At 60.0% G+C, this 25,848-nt stretch overlaps 3 protein-coding genes across 4 annotated transcripts in view; 2 read left to right on the plus strand and 1 right to left on the minus strand.

Moving 5' to 3' along the window:
- COL1A1 (collagen type I alpha 1 chain) overlaps positions 1 to 7,433 on the plus strand; it is a 16,303-nt gene extending 8,870 nt beyond the window's left edge. Inside the window, 25 exon segments of the mRNA XM_015885868.2 lie at positions 160 to 213; positions 307 to 360; positions 462 to 515; positions 716 to 760; positions 861 to 959; positions 1,054 to 1,161; positions 1,362 to 1,469; positions 1,578 to 1,631; positions 1,726 to 1,779; positions 1,858 to 1,965; positions 2,050 to 2,103; positions 2,459 to 2,512; positions 2,678 to 2,839; positions 2,924 to 3,031; positions 3,136 to 3,243; positions 3,349 to 3,402; positions 3,486 to 3,593; positions 3,834 to 3,887; positions 3,990 to 4,097; positions 4,192 to 4,245; positions 4,354 to 4,461; positions 4,548 to 4,830; positions 5,632 to 5,822; positions 5,904 to 6,146; positions 6,912 to 7,433. Of these exon segments, the coding sequence (XP_015741354.1) occupies positions 160 to 213; positions 307 to 360; positions 462 to 515; positions 716 to 760; positions 861 to 959; positions 1,054 to 1,161; positions 1,362 to 1,469; positions 1,578 to 1,631; positions 1,726 to 1,779; positions 1,858 to 1,965; positions 2,050 to 2,103; positions 2,459 to 2,512; positions 2,678 to 2,839; positions 2,924 to 3,031; positions 3,136 to 3,243; positions 3,349 to 3,402; positions 3,486 to 3,593; positions 3,834 to 3,887; positions 3,990 to 4,097; positions 4,192 to 4,245; positions 4,354 to 4,461; positions 4,548 to 4,830; positions 5,632 to 5,822; positions 5,904 to 6,146; positions 6,912 to 7,058 (2,574 nt within the window). The 3' untranslated portion in view covers positions 7,059 to 7,433.
- Positions 7,434 to 10,236: 2,803 nt separating this feature from the next.
- SGCA (sarcoglycan alpha) lies at positions 10,237 to 13,499 on the minus strand. 2 transcript variants are annotated; one of them, XM_015885558.2, is made up of 10 exons: positions 13,407 to 13,498; positions 12,895 to 13,047; positions 12,322 to 12,467; positions 12,167 to 12,239; positions 11,880 to 12,078; positions 11,640 to 11,802; positions 11,344 to 11,549; positions 11,158 to 11,184; positions 10,571 to 10,756; positions 10,237 to 10,348 (listed from the first exon to the last, which is right to left on the minus strand). In XM_015885558.2, exons 1-10 carry the CDS (start codon positions 13,444 to 13,446, stop codon positions 10,345 to 10,347), a joined length of 1,197 nt encoding a protein of 398 aa, XP_015741044.1. In that variant the 5' UTR covers positions 13,447 to 13,498; the 3' UTR covers positions 10,237 to 10,344. The 2 variants fall into 2 exon arrangements, with proteins under 2 accessions (XP_015741044.1, XP_032296817.1); XM_032440926.1 differs by lacking the exon at positions 10,237 to 10,348 and having other exon boundaries at positions 10,567 to 10,756; positions 13,407 to 13,499.
- A 2,103-nt stretch (positions 13,500 to 15,602) lies between these two features.
- On the plus strand, positions 15,603 to 24,913 carry PPP1R9B (protein phosphatase 1 regulatory subunit 9B). Its single transcript, XM_015885914.2, has 10 exons — positions 15,603 to 17,032; positions 19,690 to 19,822; positions 19,934 to 20,054; positions 20,199 to 20,303; positions 20,673 to 20,808; positions 20,901 to 21,053; positions 21,144 to 21,197; positions 22,599 to 22,828; positions 23,729 to 23,825; positions 24,860 to 24,913. The coding sequence occupies exons 1-10, from the start codon at positions 15,746 to 15,748 to the stop codon at positions 24,911 to 24,913; spliced, it is 2,370 nt and encodes a 789-aa protein (XP_015741400.1). The 5' UTR covers positions 15,603 to 15,745.
- The last annotated feature ends 935 nt before the right edge of the window (positions 24,914 to 25,848 follow it).

Raw genomic sequence — 25,848 nt, forward strand, 5'->3', positions numbered from 1 at the left:
CTCACAGCCCCATAGATACAGCTCAGCCCCATAGATACAGCCCCATAGATACAGCCCAGCCCCATAGCTCCCAGCCCCATAGGCTCCCATCTCTCTGCCCCACGCTCTCCCAGCACCCAGGGGTGCCTGCCTTGCTCTGAGCCCCTCCTCCCCCCGCAGGGTGCTGCTGGTAAGGATGGTGAAGCCGGTGCCCAGGGTCCCCCCGGCCCCACTGTAAGTATCCCCCCCCCCAATCCCACCCCATTGATTCACTGGCTGCTCTGCTGCCCCCCAACCCCCCCCTCACTCTTCTCCCCCCTCCCACAGGGTCCCGCTGGAGAGAGAGGTGAACAAGGTCCCGCTGGAGCCCCCGGCTTCCAGGTGAGGGTCCATCGCCGCCAGCTGACAGCGGTGCCACCCTCTGCCACCCTCCCTTTGTGCCCCACATCCCCCCCCTCACTTCTCCTCCTTCTCCCCCTCAGGGTCTGCCTGGTCCCGCTGGCCCCCCAGGAGAGGCTGGAAAACCCGGCGAGCAGGTGAGCGCCCCACATCCATCCTATGGCCATCACCATTGGGGCAGCACCTCAATGAGCTCCACCCCATAACCTCCACCCCATAACCTCCACCCCATAACCCCCACCCCATAACCTCCACCCCATAACCTCCACCCCATAACCTCCACCCCATAACCTCCACCCCATAACCTCCATCCCATACACCTCCATCCCATCCACAGGGTGTCCCCGGAGATGCTGGTGCTCCCGGTCCCGCTGGTGCCAGGGTGAGTTGAATCCCCCCCTCCCCTTACTATCCCCCTCCCCTTATTACCCCCCTCCCCATTCTCAATGGGGTCTCGCTCATCTCCCCTCCTCCTCCCATAGGGTGAGAGGGGTTTCCCCGGTGAACGCGGTGTCCAGGGCCCCCCCGGCCCTCAGGGTCCTCGTGGTGCTAACGGTGCTCCTGGAAACGATGGTGCTAAGGTGGGTCTGGGGGCTTCGCTTTGTTTTATGGGGTAGATCCGGATCTGGGCTCCGTGTTCCCTGTAACCCCCTGTTGCTGTTTCTCCCCCCTCAGGGTGATGCTGGTGCTCCCGGTGCCCCCGGAAACCAGGGACCCCCCGGGCTGCAGGGGATGCCCGGAGAACGCGGTGCTGCCGGTCTGCCAGGCGCCAAGGGGGACAGAGTACGTGTGTCCCCCCCCCTTTATCCCATTATCCTCCTTCTACCTTCAGCCCCCTCCCACACCCACTCATGTCCCCCCCCCTGGCTGGGAGCAGAGCCAAGGGGGGGGTGCTGGGGGTGGTGGTCCCTATGGGTCACTCCTGGCTGTGCCCCACAAGTGACCCTCTGTGCCTTCTCTCTGCCCCCCCCCCTCCCCTATAGGGTGACCCCGGTCCCAAAGGTGCTGACGGTGCTCCTGGCAAAGATGGTCTCCGTGGTCTGACCGGCCCCATTGGCCCCCCTGGCCCCGCTGGTGCCCCCGGTGACAAGGTGGGGACATCTGGATGCTATGGGGACATGCCCCCATTCCCCCCCCTCACCCCTATATCACCTCTCTGACCTCACGGCCTTTCTTCCTCTTCCTCCCCCCCCTTATAGGGTGAAGCTGGCCCCCCCGGCCCTGCTGGCCCCACTGGTGCCCGTGGTGCTCCTGTAAGTGCCCCCATATTGCATGGCACAGCATGGCACAGCTGACCACCCCATACCCGATGTGATGGTTACCCCCCATCTTCCTCCCCCCTTATAGGGTGACCGTGGTGAGCCTGGCCCTCCCGGTCCTGCTGGATTTGCTGGCCCTCCTGTAAGTATCCCTATAGATGTCCTCCCCCCCCCACACCCCACACTTCACCCCCGCTCACCCCCATGCTCTGCCCCATAGGGTGCCGACGGCCAGCCTGGTGCTAAAGGTGAAACTGGGGATGCTGGAGCCAAAGGTGATGCTGGCCCCCCTGGCCCTGCTGGCCCCACTGGTGCTCCCGGCCCTGCCGTAAGTCACCCCCCAGCTGCCCCCCATGGAGGTGACCCCATAGAGTGGCTCACCCTTCTCTTCCTCCCTCCCTTCCCTCTATAGGGTGCTGTTGGTGCTCCCGGTCCCAAAGGCGCTCGCGGAAGCGCTGGACCTCCTGTAAGTATATGGGTCTTATAGAGGTATTGTATGGCCCCATGGGTTATGGGGAGGTGGGCACGTGCACCCATGGGTGGCTCAGCCCCCTCTTGTGTTCCACCCCTAAACTATAGGAGCTTATCCTAAAGCCATTTGGGTGGGTGACATCATATGTGGGGAGGGGGCTTGGTCCCATGGGGTGGTTCATTCCTCCATTGGTCCCATGGGGGCTGCTCATTTCTCCCCCCCAAACTCAAAGCTGTAACCCCCCCCCATAGGGTGAGCACTTCCCTCCTGGATGCTGGTCCATAGGGCAGCACGAGGTGCCCCCATGTGGGACGCAGCCCCCCCTGACCGCAGTGTTTCTCCCTTGCAGGGTGCTACTGGTTTCCCTGGTGCTGCTGGAAGAGTTGGTCCTCCCGGCCCCTCCGTGAGTGCTGAGCCCCCCAGCAGGGGCGGGATGTGGGGTGGGGGGTGTTAATAGCACCGTGGATGCTGGGCATGGATCCATCCAGCTCCATGTGGCCACCGTGGCCCATTTGGCACCAGACTCCCCTGGCACCGTGGTCTGATTTCATCACCCCCCCATACTCAGGGTAACATCGGCCTTCCCGGCCCCCCCGGTCCCAGCGGTAAGGAAGGTGGCAAAGGACCCCGCGGTGAGACCGGCCCCGCTGGCCGCCCCGGTGAACCCGGCCCTGCTGGTCCCCCCGGACCCCCCGGAGAGAAAGGCTCCCCCGGTGCTGACGGCCCCATTGTAAGTCACCCCACACCGTGTCCCCGCGTGGTTCTGCCCTCCATTGGGACGTGCCCACATTGAGGTGCTGCTCGTCCCCCCCAGGGCGCTCCCGGTACCCCCGGACCCCAAGGTATTGCTGGACAACGTGGTGTGGTCGGTCTCCCTGGTCAACGAGGCGAGAGAGGCTTCCCCGGCCTGCCCGGCCCCTCTGTGAGTACCCCATAGGACCCCCAGACCCCTCAGCTCACCATATAGCCCCCCCTGGGCTGATGGATGCTCCTGGTGTCTGATCCTCTGCGCTCTCTGCTCCATAGGGTGAACCCGGCAAGCAAGGTCCCTCAGGTTCCCCTGGTGAACGTGGTCCTCCCGGCCCCATGGGCCCCCCCGGCCTTGCTGGCCCCCCTGGTGAAGCTGGACGTGAGGTAGGGTGGAGGCTGGATGTGCTCGTGGCACCCATGAGTGCTGGGCTGAGCGTTGTTAGCATCTCTCATCCTAACGAGTGGCTTTGGGGTCTCGCTGTCCTATAGGGCGCTCCCGGTGCTGAAGGTGCCCCCGGTCGTGATGGTGCTGCTGGTCCCAAGGTGAGCACCCAGGGGTGGGGTGATGGGGTGGTGGGGCTGTGCTGATCCGTGCTTATATCTAATCTTCCTCCTCCTCCTCTCAGGGTGACCGTGGTGAGACCGGCCCTGCTGGCCCCCCTGGTGCTCCTGGTGCCCCCGGTGCCCCCGGCCCTGTCGGTCCTGCTGGCAAAAATGGAGATCGTGGTGAGACCGTAAGTGCTGCTCTGCTCCTGGAGACCCCAGCCCCATCTGAGCACTGACCCGACTGAGGTTTGGGTTCAGAGCTGTCCTGGCACAGGGGAGGGCTGCCCAGCAGGGGGATGTGACCCCATGTCCCATGTAGGGTGATGCCCCATAGTCGTTGTTATGGGATGATGCTTTGACATAGGGTGATACCCCATAGTCGTTGCTGTGGGATGATGCTCTGACCATTCCCTTCTCTCCTGTCCCAGGGCCCTGCTGGTCCCGCTGGCCCCCCTGGTCCCGCTGGTGCTCGTGGTCCTGCTGTAAGTTGGTGTCCCCTTCCTGCGTCCTTTATCCTTCCTTATCCCCATGGATATGGGGGCAGCGTGCTGCTCAGGTGTCACTCAGCCCATCTCCTCTCATAGGGTCCCCAAGGGCCTCGTGGTGACAAAGGTGAAACTGGAGATCGAGGTGACAGAGGCATGAAGGGCCACAGAGGCTTCTCCGGTCTCCAGGGCCCACCTGGTCCTCCTGTAAGTGCCCCCAGGTGTGGGGATGGCAGCAGTGGGTCCTGCCCCACATCCCGACGTGCTCACAGGGCTTTCTCTTGTGCCCCGCTTTGCACAGGGCGCTCCTGGTGAACAAGGTCCTTCTGGAGCTTCTGGTCCTGCTGGTCCACGGGTAAGTGCCCAACACAGACACCCATCCAGGGCTGAGCATCGCGGGGATACAAGGGGGACACACAGCGTTGGGGTCCCACCTGTGCTCACCACCTCTCCTCTCCCATAGGGTCCTCCTGGTCCTGCTGGTCCTGCTGGCAAAGATGGTCTCAATGGCATGCCTGGCCCCATTGGTCCTCCCGGTCCCCGCGGACGGAGTGGTGAAGCCGGCCCTGTTGTACGTACCCACCCCATCGCTGCCACCTCTCCACCTGGATCTGCTGCCTTCACCCCATGCTCACCTTCCTCCTCCTCCACCCTCAGGGTCCCCCCGGCCCTCCTGGCCCCCCAGGTCCTCCCGGCCCCCCCAGCGGCGGCTTCGACTTCAGCTTCCTGCCTCAGCCACCCCAAGAGAAAGCTCACGATGGCGGCCGCTACTACCGAGCTGACGACGCCAACGTGATGCGCGACCGCGACCTGGAGGTGGACACCACCCTGAAGAGCCTCAGCCAACAGATCGAGAACATCCGTAGCCCTGAAGGCACCCGCAAGAACCCAGCACGCACCTGCCGGGACCTGAAGATGTGCCACGGCGACTGGAAGAGCGGTCAGTGCTCCCCAGTGCCCCCCAGCAGCACCCAGTGCCTGCAGGGTCCTCCTCAGCTCCATCCCTCCTGGATGCTCCAACCTCCATCCCTCCTATCAGCTCCTCACCTCCATCCTTATCACCCATGGGTCCTTCCTTCCATCCTTCCCACCCACTGGATGCTCTTACCCTCCCCCTCTGTCTCTCACGGCTCTTCCTCACCTTCATCCTCCCACCCTCCCCCTCTCTTGGCTGTTCCTTATTTATCCCTCTGTATTCCATCTCCCACGGCTGTTTCTCACCTCCATTCTCCATCTCTCACGGCTCTTCCTCCCATCTTCTACTTCTCAGGGCTTCTCACTTCTTATTTCTCCATCCTCTGTTCCTTGTGGCTGCCTCACTTCCATCCTCATGGACTATTCCTCACCCCCAACTCTGTGTCTGGTGGCCGCTCCTCACTTCCATCCCCATCCCATGTTCCTCCCCTTTACCTCCATCCCCATCCCATGTTCTTCCCCTTTACCTCCATCCCCATCCCATGTTCCTCCCCTTTACCTCCATCCCCATCCCCAGCTCCTCCTCCCCTCCCATCCCTTTTGGCCAATCCTCACCTCCATCCTCATCTCCCGTGGTTGCTCCTCACCATCCCCATCCCTTATTCCTCCTCCCAACCTCCAACCTCATGGCCACTCCTCACCTCAACCCTCCTGGCCATTCCTCACACCCCTCCCCATAGCCTGCCTCCACTCCTCACCTCCCCCATTACCCCTCCTCACCCCACAGCCCTTTGCTGCCCCCCTGACCCCATCTATTGCCCCACAGGCGAGTACTGGATCGACCCCAACCAAGGCTGCAACCTGGATGCCATCAAGGTCTACTGCAACATGGAGACAGGCGAGACATGCGTCTACCCAACACAAGCCACCATTGCCCAGAAGAACTGGTACCTCAGCAAGAACCCCAAGGAGAAGAAACATGTCTGGTTCGGCGAGACAATGAGCGACGGCTTCCAGGTGTGTGTGGGGGTGGTTGGGGGGAGATGTGGGGCAGAGTGATGCAGCACTATAGGGTCCCTAACATCTCTTCCCCTGCAGTTTGAGTACGGCGGTGAGGGCTCCAACCCCGCTGACGTCGCCATCCAACTGACCTTCCTGCGCCTGATGTCCACCGAGGCCTCTCAGAACGTCACCTACCACTGCAAGAACAGCATTGCCTACATGGACGAGGAGACTGGCAACCTGAAGAAGGCTCTGCTGCTCCAGGGAGCCAACGAGATTGAGATCAGGGCCGAAGGAAACAGCCGCTTCACCTATGGGGTCACCGAGGATGGCTGCACGGTGAGCGGCCGTGGGGATGGGGGACAAGGAGATGGGGGACATGGATGGGGGCATAGGGATGTGGGGATATGGGGATGGGAAACTTTTGGGAGGGGGATGTGGGGATGGGGTCATTGGGATGTGGGGTTGGGGGACATGAGGGCATCGAGATAGGGGATGTGGGAATGGAGGACAGAGGGATGTGGGGACATGGAGATGGGGGACCTGGGGATGGGGGACATGAGGGGTATGGGGATGGGGGACACGGGTGGGGTAGGTGGGTATGGGACTGGAGACCTAAGTACATGGCGACATGGGTATATGGGGTTGGGAAACATTTGGGTAGGACACAAGGGGATGGAGGATGTGGGGAATTTGGGATGGGAGGCACATGGATGGGGGACACGGGATTAGGGGACATAAGGATGTGGGGATAGGGGACATAGGGACACAGGAATGGGAGACATCGGGATGGAAAATATCCCCCCCTATTGGGGGCATGGGTGAAAGTGGGGATGGGGGATTTGGGGATATGGGGACAAGGGGATGGGGGATGCTCAGGAGGGGGACATGAGGATGGGGGACATGGGGTGGACTTGGGGATGGAAGAAGTGGGATGTGGGTTTGGGAGTGTAAGAAGCAGCATGGGGACATGGGGGTGGGAGACACACAGAGGGGGGATATGGGGATGTGGGGATATGGGAAGATGGAGACGTGGAGCGGATGGGAAGATGGGGAAGGGGGTTGGGGTGGGCACAGAGGTACCTGACAGCCTCGTCCCCACAGAGTCACACTGGAGCATGGGGCAAAACAGTCATCGAGTACAAGACGACGAAGACCTCACGTCTGCCCATCATTGACTTGGCTCCTATGGACGTTGGTGCTCCAGACCAGGAATTTGGCATCGATATCGGCCCCGTCTGCTTTTTGTAAACAGGAAAAAAAAAACCAACCAAAAAACCCAAAACAAAACAAAAAAACAACAAAAAAAAGGGCCCGACGTGTGACAGGAGAGAGTAATAATTATAATAATTAATAAAAAAAAAAAAAAAGCCAAAAAAAAAAAAAGGAGAAAAAAAAAAAACAAATAATAATACATTTCACATGGACTTTTTCAATCCGCGTCGGTTTTCTGCGCCATCCAAAACCAAACACCCCCCCCTTCCCCATTAATGAACCCCCACCCCCCAAAAACCAACCAGCTCCCCCTCAAAAATCATCATCATCAAAGCAAAAAGGCTTTAAACCAAACGGAGATCGAACGAATAGAGATGAGAACCACAAAATAAATGGCTTTTTCAAACCATACCGCCAGGAAGTGGGCTCGCTTGCTTGCCCCCCCTGAAGCCCCCATGGCCGTATCCCAATGCTCACCCCCACTGCTGCCCCATAGTGGGCTGTGGGGAGCACCCCCCTACCTCCCCCCACCACCCTTTCCCTGCTGGGCTCTTTGCTTCTTGCACCTGCCAGGACCTTTCCATTGCCTACCGTTGTCACTCTTCCTATCCATGCATTGGGTTTCCATTTTCCTTTAGGGGGGAGGTAGGGGGGGGTCCTCCTTTCCCCCCTCCCCTCTTTTTCCCCCCTCTCTTTTTCTCACACACAGCACAGCCTGAGCAGCCTGCGGACCCCCAACCACCCCAGCGAACCCAACAACCCCAACCTTGGAGCGGAGCGGCCGCGACCCATCGACTCATTTCCTCTTATCTGGAAGGCTACCTCACCGCTGTGGTTTTTTGCTTCATTGAGGGCTTTTAATTGTTTTTTTTTGTTTTTGTTTTTTACCTAATCCTTTTAATTCTATTTTTTTTTCAAGTACTTTTAGGGTTTATTGTGGATATTTTTGACCTTTTTTTTTCAGCCATGCCGGGACTTTCCTGCCAGGTTCAGACCAAAGGTGCTACGTTCTCCACTATTATTTACCCCTCTCCATTTATTTTATATATATATTTTTGCTATTTTTTCCCCTATTCAAGGCCTCCCCCCACCACCCCAGGCCTCCTGTCCCAATATTCACTCTCTTTCCTATTGGTCCCATCTTTATGCTGGGATCTTTGGTGCTATAGACACAGCGCTGTGACCGGACACGGCCTGCGTTCATTTCAGACTTTCTGTTCTTCTTATTATCATTATTATTTTTAATTCACCTTTTTTTTTGCTGACTGAATCCACTCAGGATTTTCCTAAAGGTGCTATTTCACCCCATATATACCCCAGAGGAAAGAAACGCCGGGCTGAGCTTAGCAGCTTTGGAAGGGGAAGGAAAGCAAAGCACAGGCGTTGAGCTCCCAGGCTCAGCAGGTGGCTCATTTCTGCACGCATCTCCCAGCAGCTTCTTCATCCATCCACCCATCCATCCATCCATCCATCTACTCATCCATCCATCCATCTACTCATCCATCCACCCTGCCATCCATCCATCCATCCATCCATCCATCCATCCAACCAACCATCCATCCATCCATCCAATGAACCAACCAACCTTCCATCCATCCAACCACCCATCTACTCAATCACCCAACCAACCACCCCATAACCCAACCACCCACCCAACAACTCAACCAACCACCCAACCACCCAACCAACCACCCAACCACCCAATCAACCACCCAACCACCAACCCAACCACCCAACCATCCACTCAATCAACCAACAACCCAACCAACAACCCACTCCCCATCCATCCTTCCACCCACTCCTGCTTTCCACCCCAAACCCACCCGCTCGCCAGCCCACCTCCCGGCCCATCTCCTCACATCTGTAACTAAAGGGGGTTTTCCTTTTTAATCCGTGTATGAGGAAGGATTTGAGATGATGGCTTTCTTTCTCTCTTTCTTTCTTTTCTTTTTTTCCCCTCATTCTGTCGACCGCTGGAATAAAAGCATGTGAAATGATCCGACCCACCTGCTGCTCTTTGAACCCTCGTCTCTTCCCTCGTCGCTGGGGAAAATGGGGGTCGGGAATGGGGTTGGGGGGACTCAGCCCCTGCTCTGTCCTCCCCGCTCTCCTCCTGCCACGCTACTGCGCTTAGCGCTGCCCACCTCCCCTCCTCCCCCCAAACCTTCCTCCTCCTCCTCCTCTTCGGTCAGCCCATAGGCTGAGAGAGAGAGAGAGAGGGGAGGGGGCCAAGGAGCCACCCCCAGAGGGTGGGGGGAGTGGGTTGGGGCTGGGAGGCCAAGGGGGTGAGGGGGGGAAGGATGGGGAGGGGGTGATGAGGGGGAGAGCAGGGAGCAGTTGGCACAGGGTGGGGGCACACACACAGACACAGACACAGACAGATACACACAGACACATGGGGTGCTAAAGGAGCTGGGGGGGGGCACAGATGCTGGGTGAGGGGGTGCATGGAAAGGGATGGAAATGGGGCATGGGATGTGTGCAGTCACTTGTGCACAATCGTGCCACGATGTGCAAATGAACCACAGCGCTCTGGGTTGCCACCGTGCAAATATTTGCATGCACACAGTGAGGGGCAGCAAGGGGTGCCCCCAACCTCCCCCCACTTTATAAGCAACCACTGGGTGTATGCTCAGGTGTGCAACGGGAGCAGCAGCACACGCGTGTGCCACGAGGCTCAGCACGGCCACCTTCACGCTGTGCAGGGCTGAAAGGGCCCTTTCTCCTCTCCATCCCATCCCATCAATGCCTCCCCTTGTTCCCCCCCCCCGAACACGCCCCTGTGTTTTCCTAACACCCCCCCCCTCGGTGCCTGCCCCGCTGCTCTGAATGAGGCCCTTTCTTTGGCTGGGGTTGGGGGCTGCGGTGCCCCTGGGGGGGGGTGAGAGGGATACCCGGGAGAGAGCGGAGCAGCATCAGAGAGCAGAAGGAGCTTCGGGATGGTGCCCACAATCAGAAGGAGCAGAGGTGAGAGCTGGGGGTGTCGGGGTGCACCCACACATGGGGACACCTCCCACCCCCAAATCTGCCTTTTGGGAGCCCCCAGTCCCCGATCAGATCCATACCAAAAGGGGGAGGTGGGGGTAAAGGGATGGGGAGGGGGGTGAGGGGTTCAGGGTCACTGTGATGTATAGGGTTGTACCCCCAAATCCTTCCCCTCTCTCCCCCCCTTTCAGAGCTGCCAGGCTTGGAAATAAAGCTGAGGAATCGAATCTCATTGCAAACAGCCAAACTTTACCAGCAAAATTCAACCCCCCCCAACCCCAACAGCAACTCACAGCAACCTCTTCTTTTGGGGTGGGGGGCAGAGCCACGCTGCCTGTTACCTGGAAATGGGGAGAAAATGATCATTCCCATTAAAAAACCAATAACAAACAGAGGGGCTTCCCCCATAGCTGCTGTGGAAGGGTTTGAACCCCCCCATAATGAGCTGGGGGGGGGGGTTGGATTAGGTGGGAGCTCTGCCCCATTGGCACAGCTGGGTGCCCATATAACCCCCCCCACAGCACCCCAATGGCATTCAGCTGCCCCCCCCCCCTTCAGCTCACCGCTGCTGTGGGATCAGGGGGTCCCGTGCCCCATCGGGGGGTCCCACCATGGGGTTGATGCGCTGCCCTGTGCGCACGTTGAACATGGGGAGGGTGGAGAGGGGCCGGGGGACGTCGCGGCTGTGGGCCATGCTCCTCAGCTCCTCGGTGTCCCCGTGGATGGTGGTGTGGTGCACCAGCTGGATGCTGCCATGAGGGGTATAAAGGGGTGTAAAGGGGTGTAAAGGGGGGGGTTCTGGGGGTCTTTCTTAGCAGAAAAGCCCCCGTGTGATGGCAGAGATGTTAAATAGCTGCTGAGCTCCGAGCCCTGTCTATAGGGCTTATGGGGTGTTGGAGTGGAGGGGTCCCTTTGGGGTGAGGGCATCTCCAGGCTCCACCATCATCTCCACCTCCAACCCCACTGCTCCTGGGCTGCCCATCCTGGAGGGTCTTAAGGGTCCCCCCAACTGATGTCACTCAATGGCAATGGATCCATCATCCTTTGGTTCTGTTGTTCTGTGGTTCTGGTTCTCATCCTACTGCTCCCCCCGGCTCAGCCCCCTCCCCATAACCCCCCCACCCACCCCCAGCTCACCCCAAGGACTTACTCAGACGTCTCCAAGTCCCTCTTTGCCCTATGAAATGGATGAGACATGGGGGAAAAGAATCAACCAACAAAGCCAGCAGTGAGAAGCCATCAACCACACACTGCCCCCAAGGCAAAGGGGCACCACAATGGCACCAAGGGGGGGGGGGGACTGAGATGGACCCCCCCATTTGGGTGCCCAACTCACACTCCCTCCCGACGGCAGCACATGAGATGTCCCAGCACCACGCAGAGCAACGCAGCCACCGCCAACGGCACCAGCAACGTCAGCAGGAAAGAAGGCAGCAAATCCTGGGGGGGGGACGTGGTGGGGGGCTGGAAATCTCCACTCCCTTCCAACACCCCGGGACCCCACACGGGTCCTGGTGCCGTGGGGGTGGGCAGCACTTGGAGCTGGGAAGGAGAGGGAGGTCAATGTCAGGCATGGCCTGAGTGTGGGGGTTATGGGGGGGTTATGGGGGGGGTTATGGGGGGGGGTCTTACCAGGGTGAGGTTACACCATAGGATGGCAAAGTGGGGTGCGAAGGTGTCATAGCAGGACGCGAGGGGCTGCTGGCCCAGATGGCAAAGGAAGCGGCTCTGCGGGGAGCTGGCAGCCTCCAGGCAGGGGGAGAAGGCAGCGTGGGAGCCCACCTTCACATACACCCTATATAGCATGGACAGCACAGGGTGACCCCCTGAGACCACCATCACCCCCCCCACATACACAGCATGGCCCCCTACCCCTCTTTGCGCCCCTCAATGGGCAGCGGGACGCGGCCCCCCCTGTCCAGCGCAGAGGTGATGTTGATGATGTGGACGTCGTGATGATCCCATACAGCAGACGCCGCCTGCACAAACTGCTCCTGCACCGCATCAGGCAGCAGCTCCTCCACGTTGCGGTTCCCCACCAGGAACTCACCTTGATACGGCGGATCCCCCTCTGCAGTATGTGGGGTGTTAATGGGGGGCTGCTGCGTGTCCCCCTATGGGGCTCAGGGGCTGAGATATGGGGTGGGAGGAACCCTCACCTAGAGAGGGGGTGATGGAGATGATGAGCCGCTGCGCTGCTGTCTCGTAGGTGAGTCGGTTGGATGCCAGCACCTGCATGGGGGGTTGGTTGCACCAAGGCCTTGCACGAGGCCATGCACTTTCTGCACGAGGCCATGCACTTTTTTGCACTTACCTCGATGATATGTGTGCCCACCTCCGCCGCCGTGGGGCTGCCATAGAGGAATGCTGAGCTATGGGGCCCACGTTGGGCACAGCGCAGCCAGCGGGGCAGGTCGGGGTGATCCCGGAGATGGGCATGGAAGGTGATGGGGGAGGATCCTGGGTGTCGGGATGAATGGACGGACATGGGGACACAGGGACATGGGGCAGGACCCCATAGAACAAGGCCTCCCCCAACCCATGTGTCCCATTGGTGTGAGCCCATGGAGCACCCTGCTCCTATTTTGGGGTGAAATGGCCCTAAAATGGGGTAATGTCCCAGTGTGTGTGCTGGGATGGTGTGGTGCTCACAGGATGGAGGTCCCAGGGTGGGGGCACATAAGGCTGGATGGATGGATGGACAGATGGATGGACAGATGGATGGGCATTTAACAGCTAGGAGGGATGGCCATACAGCACACCCAGGTTATGCCTGCCAGGGACAAGTACAACCCAGTGACCCCCAGCATCAGTCCTGGACCCCCCCCCCCCCAAGCCCAGCCCTGCAGGACACCCCCTGCCCCCCTCCCCTCAGCCCCATCCTCACCATCCTCCTCCTCGCTCTCACTGAAGGCCGCCTGGAACAGCTCCTGCTCCAGCTCATGGACAAAGATGGCTCCAGTCTCAAGGGAGACGCGGTGGTCAGGGAGGGTGGGCTGGGAGCCCCCCAGGACGGTTTGGGTGCCCCCCAGGGCCAGGGCTGCGGTCAGGAATGGGGCTGGAGCCACAATGGGGGCACAGCTCCTCCCTGCCTCAGTTTCCCCATTACAACACACATGGCCGCCCCCAGGACACGTGTCCCAACAGTGCCAGCTACATTTAGGTGTGGGGAGGGGGACAGGAATAGGGACGGGGACACACACAGGGACAGCCCCTTCCCCTCACCCTGCTCCCACCAACCATAGGGGTCCCCCTGTCCCCATGTCCCCAACCCCCCATCCCCAAGGACAGAATGGATTTACCCAGCTCCCCCATTAACAACCCCTACCCACGAGGGTCCCCCCAGCCCCCTCCCCATGGGGGTACCCCCGGCCATGTCCCCGTGCTGGTGCCACTCGCCTGCCAGAGCCCAGAGCTGCAGCAAAGCAGCCGCCTCCATCTTCACCGGGAGCACTGCCAGGGTCTGAGTGACAGTGACAGCAGGGTGACCTGGAGGGGGGCCCCAATGGGGGGGGGGGGGACAACACTGGGAATGGGTGGGACCACCCCCTGCCAACCCAGCCCTGTGCCACCGCTAATGGGGGGTGGGATGGCAGCTGGGCTGTGGGATGAGTGGGGGGATTGGAGGGGACCCAGGGCACCAATGGGGGGCACAGTGGGGCACCAGGGTGTGGGATTGTGCACAATGGGGCTGAAGTGGGGAACAGGAGGGCATGACAGGGCGCAGTGGGGCACAATGGGGCGCAGTGGGACATGGCATGGTGCAGTGGGATATCATTGGGCACAATAGGGCACGATGGTGCACAACGGGGGTGCAAGGGGGTATAACTGGGTGCAATGGAGCACAACAGGACATAATGGGATGCAGTGGGGCACAATAAGGCCCAGTATTGCACAATAGGATACAAGTGGGCACAGCGGGGCATGGTGGGGCGCAGTGGGATATCATTGGGCACAAGAGGGCATAATGGGGCACTATGGGGCACTATGGGGCACAGTGCAGCATAGTGGGGCACATAAGTGGGCACAGCAGGGCACAATGGGGCACAATGGGGCCCAGCAGAGTGCAATGGGGATGAAGGGACTCGATGGGGCACAATATGACACGATGGGGCAGGATGGGGAGCAATGGGGCACAATGGGACACGATTGGGGGCATGACGTGTCACCTCGGGGTTTGGGGACATTTGGGGACAGCTGACAGGCCAGAAATGGTGCATTGCACACGCGTGTGCATGGGGGGGGGGGATGGGGAGTATATCTATGCATTCATGCATGGGGTGGGGGTCCAAAGCCCCCCTGGTATTGAGTGGGACTGGAGGGGGGGGGGGTTATGCAGTAGGGCTGGGGGGGGTGAGCAGGCCCTGCAGCGGAAGGGGAAGGGGGGGCAGGGGGGGCTGTCGCTCTGCTCTGCGTCACGCCACGTCACGCACAAAGGGCTGTCGGGTGCTGCAGCCGCTGCTGGGTCCTGCTGCCCGTATCTGCACTGTGTGGGGGGCTGTGGTTGATGGGGAGGGGGGGGAGGAAGGGATGGTGCCCCCATATTGGAAACCAGGGTGTATAATGTGTGGTTGTTTTGGTCATTGAAGAGCCCTAAAGTGGTGCTGTGCTGTGTGCTCTGGTCCCTGTGGGGTCTGTATGCTCTGGGAGGGGAGTGGGACCCCAATAACACCCCTAAAATATACCCCCCCCCCCCTCCAGGTTGACCTCCTGGTCAAGGTGTGGGTGGGTGGGTTGGCAGTGGGGAGGGGAGAGGGGTGGGTTGATGGGGACAGAAAGTCAATGGGGATCCTATGGGGGCATCATAGAAACAGGGGCTGGGGGAGTTCTGGCTACGTGGGGGATCAAAGGGATCAGAGCAAGGAATGTGTGGGCAAATATGGGGGGGGGCGGGCAGAGGCTAAAAGGTGGAGAGGGGGGACATGGGGACACAGGGACGGGAGGGGGGCATGGGGGTAAGAATGGGGGATATGGGTTATACACAGGGAGGATATGGATGGGGCACAGGGAACAAACACTGGAGGACTAAGGGATGGGGGGGGGGTGGTCATGGGGATACGGGGGTGTATAAAGGTGGGGGGCAACTGGCCAGAAGTGGGGGGACCCAGGGACCATCGTGGGGCTGTGGGATGGAAGTGAGGATGCAGAGGGGCAGGGCTGGGGGTCCCAAGGGCTGTCATAGGGGACAGAGGGGGAGCAAACCCGGGGTGGGGGGGGCTATGGGGAGGGGGGATAGATATGGGGACAGAGCTGGGCTGTAGGGACAATGCACAGTGCCAGGGAAGGGGGGGAAACGCGGCCCCAACCATGTGCAGGGGATGGAGGGGGGCTGAGGGGAGGGGGCGGCGGTGGCAGCAGCGTTCTGTGGGTGGGTGGGGGGACACACATAGAGCTGGGGGGGGCATCATCCAGCAGAGCCCGAAGCTTTAGCGGTGAGGAAGAGGAAGAGCAAGAGAGCGTCGCTAAGACCCAGAGGGCTCTGCGGGCAGCGGGGCGGGCGGATCGCGGGCGGCAGCGCTCATCAGCAGCGCAGAGAGAGAAAGGGGAAGAGGAGGAGGAGAAAGGAGGAAGGAAGGAAGGAGGGCCGGGGTGGAGGATAGGGGGGGGGGGGCGCGCTGGGCCCCCCCAGGCTGACGATGGCCTGACCGGGTCCCCGCAGCCCCCCAGCACGGCCCCCTCCCCGTGCCCAGCGGGCGGCGGGCGATGCGGCTCGGCGGTGACGGAGGTTTCGGGGCAGGATGCTGAGGACGGAGGCAGCGAGCGGGGCCGCAGCCCCGGGGGGCAGCGGGGGGACCCCGGGCGGCGGGGCGGGCAGCGGGGGGTTGAGGAGCGCATCCCCGCACCGCAACGCGTACGAGGCGACCATCCAGGCCCTGAAACCCACAAAGGATGCCGAGGGTGAGGACGGCAAGAAAGCCCGCAGCAAGAAGTATGGCTCCAACGTCCATCGCATCAAGAACATGTTCCTGCAGATGGGGACGGCGCCGGGCCCCGAGGGAGCGTGCGACTTGGCCAAGGGCAAGGAGAAGCCGGTCCGACTGTCCCTGCCCCGCACCGGCAGCCTGAGCGATGGCATGGAGCAGGGCAGCACCCTAAAGCTGGGCACCAGCGTGTCCGAGAGGGTGAGTCGCTTCGACTCCAAGCCCGACAAACCCTTCTCCAAGCTGCAGGAGACAAGGAAGATCTTCGAGAGGAGCCCGCAGGAGAAGGAGACCACCACCAAACTGCTGCTGCGCAAAGAACGCGCCGGCTTCCAGGACCGTAAGCTGGACGTGGTGGTGAAGTTCAATGGCAGCACTGAGTCTTTGGATAAGCTGGACACCGAGGCCGTGTCGCCCACTGTCAGCCAGCTGAGCGCTGTGTTTGAGAAGGCTGACCTGAGGAACAACCTGCATAAGACCCCGGGGCGCACGGGGCCGCTCAACTCCAAGCTGGTGAGCAAAAGGTCCCGCGTCTTCTTGCAAGGAGATGGTGGCAAAGCTGATGGCGGTGCAGAAGGAAGCGCTGGGACCACACGGCCACGACCTGCAGAGGAGGAGAAAGTGATGGGCAAAGCCCCGAGGTCGGGGGAGAAGGATGGGAGCGTCCCGCGGGTGCAGGAGGTCTGCAAGATCAAACCCGTGGAGGTGGAGGAGAGTGGAGAGTCGGAGGCGGAGGTGGAGGTGAAGGAGCCCACGGCTGTAAGTGAAGTGGCCAAAGGGGCCGAAGGGCTGGTGGCCCCCGAACCGTGCCTGGATGGGGGCGAGGAGCCCCCCGACACCAAGGAGGGAGGAAAGGGTGAGAGGGTGGAGGAGAGCGAGCTGTATGATGAGTCCAAGAAGGAGGACTTCTCCGAGGCGGACCTGGTGGACATAAGTGCCTACAGTGGGCTCGGGGAGGACTCGGGGGGCAGCGGGTTGGATGAGGATGAGGAGGCGGATGGGCTGTATGAGCCTGAATCCAGCTGCATGGAGATCCCTGGGCTGTCCGAGGAAGAGGAGCCCGTCCCCAACCGCAAGATCCAGTTCAGCACGGCGCCCATCCAGGTGAGTCCCGCCGGGGTGCTTTGGGGGGCCCAAAGAAGGGAGAAGAGGGGAGGTTTGGGGGTCCTCAATCATCCAGCGATGGGGTTGGAAGACATAGAGGTGGGCAACCTCCTGCCCCATTGGCCATGGCCCAAGCTTGGGCAGCCTCCATGCAGCGCTGATGGCACAGAGTGGAGAAGGGCAGAGCGTCTGCAATGTGCCATTGTACCCCAATAGTGAGCACCCACTGCTGGGGACACATGGCCACGTGGGGAGGGGAAAGGGACACGGTATGGGGTGGAGACCTTGGGGCTGTGAGCTGTTGTGTTGGTGACACGTGGAGGATGGGGATGGCACACACTGCCAACCCAGTGCCCCAAAACCACACGTTTTGGGGGTGGAAGCCCATAATATTCATCCAGGCCTCATTTGCTGCCAGGTTCCACCAGCCCAGCCCTGGTCCCCATGTGCTGTCAGTGCTGGGACTCCCTCCGGAGCAGGGAAGGTTGATGCCCACCCCGCTGTGCTCAGCATGGGGACCATTTCAGGAAGTGGAGGAAGGGGAAGTGCCTCATGGCAGCAGCAGGAGCTGCTCATCCCCCTCCTTGTCCCCATATGGGGACAGCTGTGGGATTTGGGGTCCCCCCACCCATTGCCAGCCATGGCACGGAGGGCGATGAGGCCATGCCGTTAATTCAGGGCTTTCTCTGATGCTCGTATCCCCCCGGCTGGAGGAACAGAAATTGCTTTGTGCCTCGCTGGGTTATTTATAGCAGCACGGCCTATATTCTGGCTCTGAGTCAGCGGCGGGTGGGTGGCCCCACCTGGGATGGGACACGGGCACCGCGGTGGCACCGCGTGGGGATGGGGTCCCATGGTGGCCATACACTGCTGGGGGTTCTACACTGCATGGATCAGCCATGCCAGCCCTGAGAAGGAACCCCCCCCCCCTTCGTGGAGCTGTGGATGTGCTTGGAGGGATGCTCTGCTCCCCTGATGTTTGTCCCCTGCTCTGCCCCTCTGTTGGGGGGGACCCCCTGTCACAGTGCATGTCAGCATCGTGAGCCCCCAGAATGGGCACATAGGGACACCCCAGCACCCATAGAGAGCACCCATAGAGAGAACCCATAGAGAGCACCCTGCTGTGCCCAGGGATGGGGGTCCCTGCTGCCAGCCCCCTCCCTGGACAAATCTGCTCCCTCCTGCTGTGTCTCCTTTGGGAGCTGCTCTGGGTCCCCTGCAAGTCTCCAACACCCCAAAGACTTGGGGACAGCACTGAGGGGCACAGTGGGACAAGCTGGGCCATGCCTGGACCCCTCTGGGTACCCTGTGCAGATGGGGGGCAGGTGTCCAGCTTGTCCCTAGGGGTGCCACACGGGTGGGTCCTGCCTGTCTCGGTGTCACCAGGCTTTGTGCTATGGCCCTTGACACTCATCCCTAATACCCTTTGTGCAAGGCTTTAGCAGCATGGTGTTAGCCCTAATCCACTCGCCCTGGAGCACCACGGCCCCTCTGGGGACATCTGCCACACTCAGTGCCTGGGTGACCCCCCCAGTCTGGAGCATAGGATTGCATGGGTGTGCCCAGCACTTGTGGGGTGCAGGGAAGGGCAGAGCTGTCCCCTTCCTGGCTCCTGTGTTGCTTTGGCCCTTGAGGAGGTGCAGGGCTGGGAGCTGGGAGTCCCTCAGTGGGGAAGGGAGGAGGATGAGGTTGGAGCAGGGGAATGGTTGGGCCTGAACCACCAAACTGTGTGACTTGGAGCAGCCACTGCTTGAACACCCCACCTGCCTGCCCGTCCATCCATCTGTGTCCATCTATGCTTGGTCCGTCCATCCATCCATCCATCCATCCATCCATCCATCCATCCATCCATCCCTCCATCCATCCATCCATCCATCCATCCATCCATCCCTCCATCCATCCCTCCATCCCTCCATCCATCCATCCATCCATCCATCCATCCATCCATCCATCCATCCATCCATCCCTCCATCCATCATTCCATGCATCCATGCCATCCATTGCCTAACATCCTCCATCATACCATATCCCATCCATCCATCATCCAATCCATCCATCATTTACTCATTCATCCATCCCATCCTCCATCCATCCACCTCTCCTCCATCCCTCCATGCATATGCCATGCCATGCATCCGCCATCCATTGTCGCATTCCATTCCAGCCATCTGACCCATCCATCCATCCATAACCTTCCCTCCAATCACCCTCCCCCATCCATCCCTCGCATCACCATTTTCTATTTTCCATCTCATCCGAGTTCCATCCATGCCATCGCATTTTCTCTATCCATCCATTCCCTCATCATCCATTCCAGCCCTCCATCCCTCCATCCATTCCATCCCTCCATCATCCATGCCCCATGCCATCCATCCATCCATCCATCCATCATCCATGCCAGCCATCCATCCTCCATCCGATCCATCCATCCCTCACCATCACCTCCATCCACGCATCCCTCCATCATGCCATCCATCCATCCATCCATCCATCTCATCCATTCCGCATCCACTCTGGATGCAGAGCACAGAGCCACCCCCATCTCCCACCACATCCCAGACCCTCCACTCTTCCTCAGACTCCTCCTCATCCCATGTTCCCCCATGTCTCCTAGGATCCCCCACCATCCCTTTCACCATCTCCCTTCCCACCTTCAGGTCTTCAGCACTTACTCCAACGAGGACTACGACCGCCGCAATGAAGATGTTGACCCCATGGCTGCGTCAGCAGAGTATGAGCTGGAGAAGAGGGTGGAGAGGCTCGACCTCTTCCCTGTGGAGCTGGAGAAAGGTGGGTCCTACCCCCATCCCCTGCTTTGGGGCTCACTTGGTGCCTTCAGATGGACCCTAATGTTACCCCATTGGTGCTGCCCCATTGAGACGCTGATCTCTGTCTCCACAGATGCTGCAGGGCTGGGGATCAGCATCATCGGCATGGGCGCAGGGGCAGACATGGGCCTGGAGAAGCTGGGCATCTTCGTCAAGACAGTGACTGAGGGAGGGGCAGCCCACCGGGATGGCAGGTATGGGATGCTCACCTCCAAACCCCCCCCCCCAGGCTCCTGCTGTTGGGCTTTGTGGTGATGGAGGAGCTGGTTGGGGGGGCTGGGAGGTGTCTGTGGGGTGGGCAGGGGATGGTTGTGCTGTGATGGTCCCCTTGTCCTCAGGATCCAGGTGAACGACCTCATCGTGGAGGTGGATGGCACCAGCCTGGTGGGGGTGACTCAGAGCTTCGCTGCCTCCGTGCTCAGGAACACCAAGGGCCGAGTCCGGTAGGGCCCAGGGCTGGGGATGTGGGTCAGCAGCCCCTACAGCACTCCCTGCCCCATAGCACTCCCTGCTCCCCCTTGTCCCCATGCCCATTGCTTGCCCTGTGTTACCTTGCTCCCACAGATCCCCCCAGAACAGTGCAGGATGCCCCTCTATCTCACACACAGGTCTTACGATGTCCTCCCAGATCTGTCACTATCTGAGCATCCCCCATCTGAGTCCCCCCATTGTCCCCCAGCTGTGCCACCTGGGTGTCCCCATCTAAGCCCCTCCATTGCCCCCCAGCTGTGCCACTTGGCTGCCCCCCACCCTCATCTCCCTGCCACCCATACCCTCAGCTGTCCCCATGTAAGCACCTGCCGTCCCCACAGGTTCCTCATCGGGAGGGAGAAGCCGGGTGAGCAGAGTGAGGTGGCCCAGCTGATCCAGCAGACGCTGGAGCAGGAACGGTGGCAGCGGGAGATGATCGAGCAGCGCTACACTCAGTACACTGAGGATGATGAGGAGGTGAGGGCAGCACCCAGAGAGGGAGCACGGACTCAGTGTCCCTGGGTGGGGGGGGGCTGCTGTGTGCCAACGTTGCTCTGTGCCCAATGCAGACAGGGGAATACGCCACTGATGAGGAGGAGGAGATGAGCCCCATGTTCCCCAGCAGCGAGATGGCCATCGAGGTGTTTGAACTGGCTGAGAACGAGGACACGCTCTCCCCAGTTGAGATGGACCCTGAGAAGCTGGTTCACAAATTCAAGGAGGTGAGGGGGGGGTTCAGGGGGCACATGGGAATGGGGTGGGGGTGTCCCACAGTGTCACCGTGCCCTCCAAATGCCCGGCTCCTCTTGCAGCTCCAGATCAAGCATGCTGTCACTGAGGCGGAGATCCAGCAGCTGAAGAGGAAGGTGAGCAAGTTCCTCCATCTCCCCATATCCCCATAGACCCCCACACATCAGCCCACCCAGAGATGCTGTACCATGCTGTGCCATGCTGTGCCATGCTGTGCCATACCTGCTCTTTGGCCATGCCATTCCATCCCATGCCATCCCATTCCATGCTATTCCATTCCATGCTGTGCCATACCTGCTCTTTGGCCATGCCATTCCATCCCATGCCATATCTGCTATTTGGCTGTACCATTCTATCCTATCCCATGCCATTTCATGCTATGCCATGTCTGCTATTTGGCCATGTCATGCTATCCCATGCTATATCATCCCATTCCGTGCCATACTAGCTCTTTGGCCAAGCCATTGCATCCCATGCCATGCCATTCCATGCCAAGCCATACCATGCTATGCCGTATCTGCTATTTGGCCATGCCATTCCATCCCATCCCATTCCATTCCACTTCATCCCATCCCATTCCATTCCATTCCATTCCATTCCACTCCATTCCATTCCATCCCGCCCCGTTCCATTCCATTCCATTCCACTCCATTCCATTCCATTCCATTCCATTCCATTCCATTCCATTCTATGCCATGCCATGCCATGCCATGTCATTCCATCCCATGCCAAGCTATTCCATGCTATGCCATATTTGCTACTTGGTCATGCCATTCCATGCTGTGCCATTCCATTCTGTGCCATACCTGCTCTTTGGCCAAGCCATTCCATTCCATGCCATTCCATGCCAAGCTATTCCATGCTATGCCATATCTGCTATTTGGCCATGCCATTCCATCCCATCCCATTCCATTCCATTCCATTCCATCCCATCCCATCCCATTCCATTCCATTCCATTCCATTCCATTCCATTCCATCCCATTCCATTCCATTCCATTCCATTCCATGCCATTCCATGCCATGCCAAGCTATTCCATGCTGTGCCATTCCATTCTGTGCCATACCTGCTCTTTGGCCAAGCCATTCCATTCCATGCCATTCCATGCCATTCCATGCCATGCCATTTCATGCTATGCCATATCTGCTATTTGGTCATGCCATTCCATTCTGTGCCATATCTGCTATTTGGCCATGCCATTCCATCCCATGCCAAGCCATTCCATGCCATGCCATTTCATGCTATGCCGTATCTGCTATTTGGCCATGCCATTCCATTCCATTCCAAGCCATCCCATCCCATCCCATCCCATCCCATCCCATCCCATCCCATCCCATCCCATCCCATGCCATGCCATGCCATGCCATGCCATGCCATGCCATCCCATGCCATACCTTCTCTTCAGCCAAGCCAAGCCATCCCACACTGTGCTATTCCATGCCATGCTGTGTTGAGCCAACCCATTCAATGCTGTTCCATGCTGTGCCGTGCCATGCCCTGACCCTGCTGTCCCTTTAGCTGCAGTGCTTCGAGCAGGAGAAGGCACGATGGCGGGCTGAGAAAGCCCAGCTGGAGCAGAGCGTGGAGGAGAACAAAGAGCGCATGGAGAAGCTGGAGGGATACTGGATCGAGGCCCAAACCCTGTGTCATACGGTGAACGAGCACCTCAAGGAGACACAAAGCCAGTATCAAGCTCTGGAGCGCAAGTACAGCAAGGCCAAGCGGCTCATCAAGGAGTACCAGCAAAAGTGAGGGCAGGGCTCTGGGTGCTGATCCTATCCCAAGGCACCCACCCCCCTCCTGGGCACCCCTCACTCTGGATACACACACTCTGTGCCCTTTGTCCCTGGGCACAGAGTATCTGTAGGGCATGGACCATCCATCCCCAGTGCATGGAGCAGCCCTTGGGCACTGACTTCTCAGGGCATCAAACCCTTCCTGGGTGCCCCTTGTTCCTGGGCAGGGATGAACCCTTGTGCATGGAGCATCCCCTGGGTATGGAGCATCCCCTGGGCACTGATCCCTCTTCAGGGCACCAAACCTTTCCAGGGCATCCATTTCTCTTTGGCATGAATTATTCCTTGGGCATGGAGCATCCCTTGGGCATGGACTATCCATCCCCTACACATGGACCATCCCCTGGGCATAGATTCCTCTCCAGGGCACCAAACCCTTCCTGGGCATCCTTTTTTATCCTGGGCATGGAGCATCCCTTGGGCATGGGCTGTACTCTGGGCATGGACTATCCAACCCCTACACATGGACCATCCCCTGGGCATGGATCATGCATCCCTTACACATGGATCATTCCCTGGGCATCAATCCCTTTTCAGGTCACCAAACCCTTTCTGGGTACCCCTTCATCCTGAGCATGAACCACCCCTTGGGCATGGAGTATGTCTTGGGCATGGGACCATCCTCTGGGCACGGACCATCCATCCCCTATTCATGGCTCATCAATTCCTCTTCAGGGCACCAAACCCCCTATGGGCACCCCTTAACCCTGCAGACAAACCCTGAGGGGAAACCACCCCCTGGGAGGGCACCACCATCAGCTGGCAAAGCCCAAACCCCAGCATCCCCGTCCCCAAGGAGGGGGCACGGATACCCATCCCATTGCCTTACACCCACACTCCATCTCCCCACAGGGAAATCGAGTTCCTGAAGAAGGAGACGGCTCAACGGAGGGTACTGGAAGAGTCAGAGCTGGCACACAAGGAGGAGATGGAGAAGCTGCAGGAGAAGGTGGGCACCGGGCGCCGGGATGCGGGCTGCCCCTGAGCCCTGGGGCCACCATGGGCACGGCCATGGCCCCATCACCGCCTGGTCCTGCTCCGCCGCTGCTCCCACCGCGTCGTTCCTTGATGGATCACAGGAATTCTGCTCTGCTCTGCATCCCACCTCGGGCAGCAATGGATCTGCCCCACACACCGGATTCTGCTCCCATTGGCCCGGATGGAGGGGATCCTTTTGGGGGGGTGCTGCCGTGCTCCCGATCCTCCTCCTGGTGTTGGATGCTGCACGGGATGGTGGTGGATCTGCACAGATGTTGGGCTGTGCTGGATCCTGCTGCAGGGTCTGATGTTCCCCTCATGGACCAAAAGGGATTGTTTTGGGTGCCAGATCCCGGGCTGTGTTTGTGGGATCCCGCAGTGGGTCCTGGCAGATGCGTGTGAGGCTCTGGGTCACGCCTGATCCTCAACCTGGAGCCGGGTCCCATGCTGGTCATGTTGGATCCCACCGCTGGTCACATTGGATTCCATGCTGGCTCCACTAGATCCCAAGCAGGGATCAGAGAGCTGTGCTGGATCATAGCAGATCCCATATGGGATCAACTGCATCCCCCGGGAGCCCGGAGCACCTGGGAAGTGCCATGGGTTGCAGTGTGGGGCCGGGGGGCACCAGGGGACCCTCCACGTGCCCCTCCCTTCCATGATACCCACCTCAGATGACACACAGCCTCTCACCCACCAGCTGGCTGCAGCCCCCCATCCCCGTCCCCCAGCCCCACACTGTCACCCCAACACCCCATTCCTTTATCCGTGCTGTTCCCCCCAAGTCGTGTCCCCATCCCCTTTGTTCCCCCCCATGTCCCCCCCCCATTATCCCCTATGGGGTCTGTCCCCCCCATCCCCACGTCCCCATCCCACGTCTTCAACCCCCGGTGTCCCCATCCTCTTTGTCCCCCCCACGTTTCCACCCCATATCCCCACACCCCCCTGTTGTGCCCCCCCCCACCCCCCTCCCCTCTGAGACCTCTCCCCTTTGCTGTTTTTCAGATCTCCGAACTGGAGGCCAAGCTGCAGACCTTGAAAAATTCCAACCCGACTTAAACCACCCTCAAACCGCAGCGATTTGGGGGGGCGGGGGGGGCTCTGCCCCTCTCCCCCCAGCCCCTCTCTCCCCCCCCTATTCCCACCCCTTCCCTTGGTGGGGGGGGGGGAAGGTGAGATCCCACCATGGCCTCCTGGTGCCCCCCACCTCCCATTGGGGCACAAAGAGAAGAGATGGGGGGGGGGGATACAAACAGGGTTTTATTTTGGGGGGGGGGCGGACACCCCACATTCGTGTCTGTCCAGTGTGAGTCTCGTGGTAACGTGATGGACTGATGGGGGGAGGGTGGGGGGGCACGACTCCTACAGGCCTCCCCCTCCCCCCCAATGCGCCCTGCTATTGATGTGACCCCTCCACCACCCCCCACCCCAGACATTGTTGAGGGGGGGGGGGCAAACAGAAATCATCTCCCTCCCCCAAAAATGTGAACCGTATTGGGGAACAAAAGGGGGGTACGCTGGAAGCCCCCCACCCCCCATCCCTATCTTTTCATCTCCTCCTCTTGGGACTCAATTGGAGCACTGTCCGGGGGGGGCTGGTTGCCTTTGTGTGCCCCCACATGGACTTGCCGCCCCCCCCCAAGCACTGGGCTCAGTGCTGGGACCCCTCAACCCATAGATACTGGGGGGGTCCCACTGCCCCCCCATCCCATAGACACCCACAGCCACCACTGAGGTGCTGGGGGGGGGGCACAGAGCCTCTGCCAAGCTCTGCCCTTTGCCAACCGGTGCAGCAGACACGGGGGGGGGGGGGGGGGGCACCCCCAGTGCTGCCACATCCCCCCCCAGCCCAGGGCTTTGCCTTCCCTGGCTGATGGGGGGGAACGGGGATCCCCCCTCCGGTGGGGGGAGCAATGCCAGGAGGTGGTGACCCCCCCCCCCCAATTGTAAATACACCCCCAGTAAATCACAGTATTTCTCTGGGGCACCCCCCC

The sequence above is a fragment of the Coturnix japonica genome, chromosome 27 (genome assembly GCF_001577835.2).
Source record: "Coturnix japonica isolate 7356 chromosome 27, Coturnix japonica 2.1, whole genome shotgun sequence".
Taxonomy (NCBI): domain Eukaryota; kingdom Metazoa; phylum Chordata; class Aves; order Galliformes; family Phasianidae; genus Coturnix; species Coturnix japonica.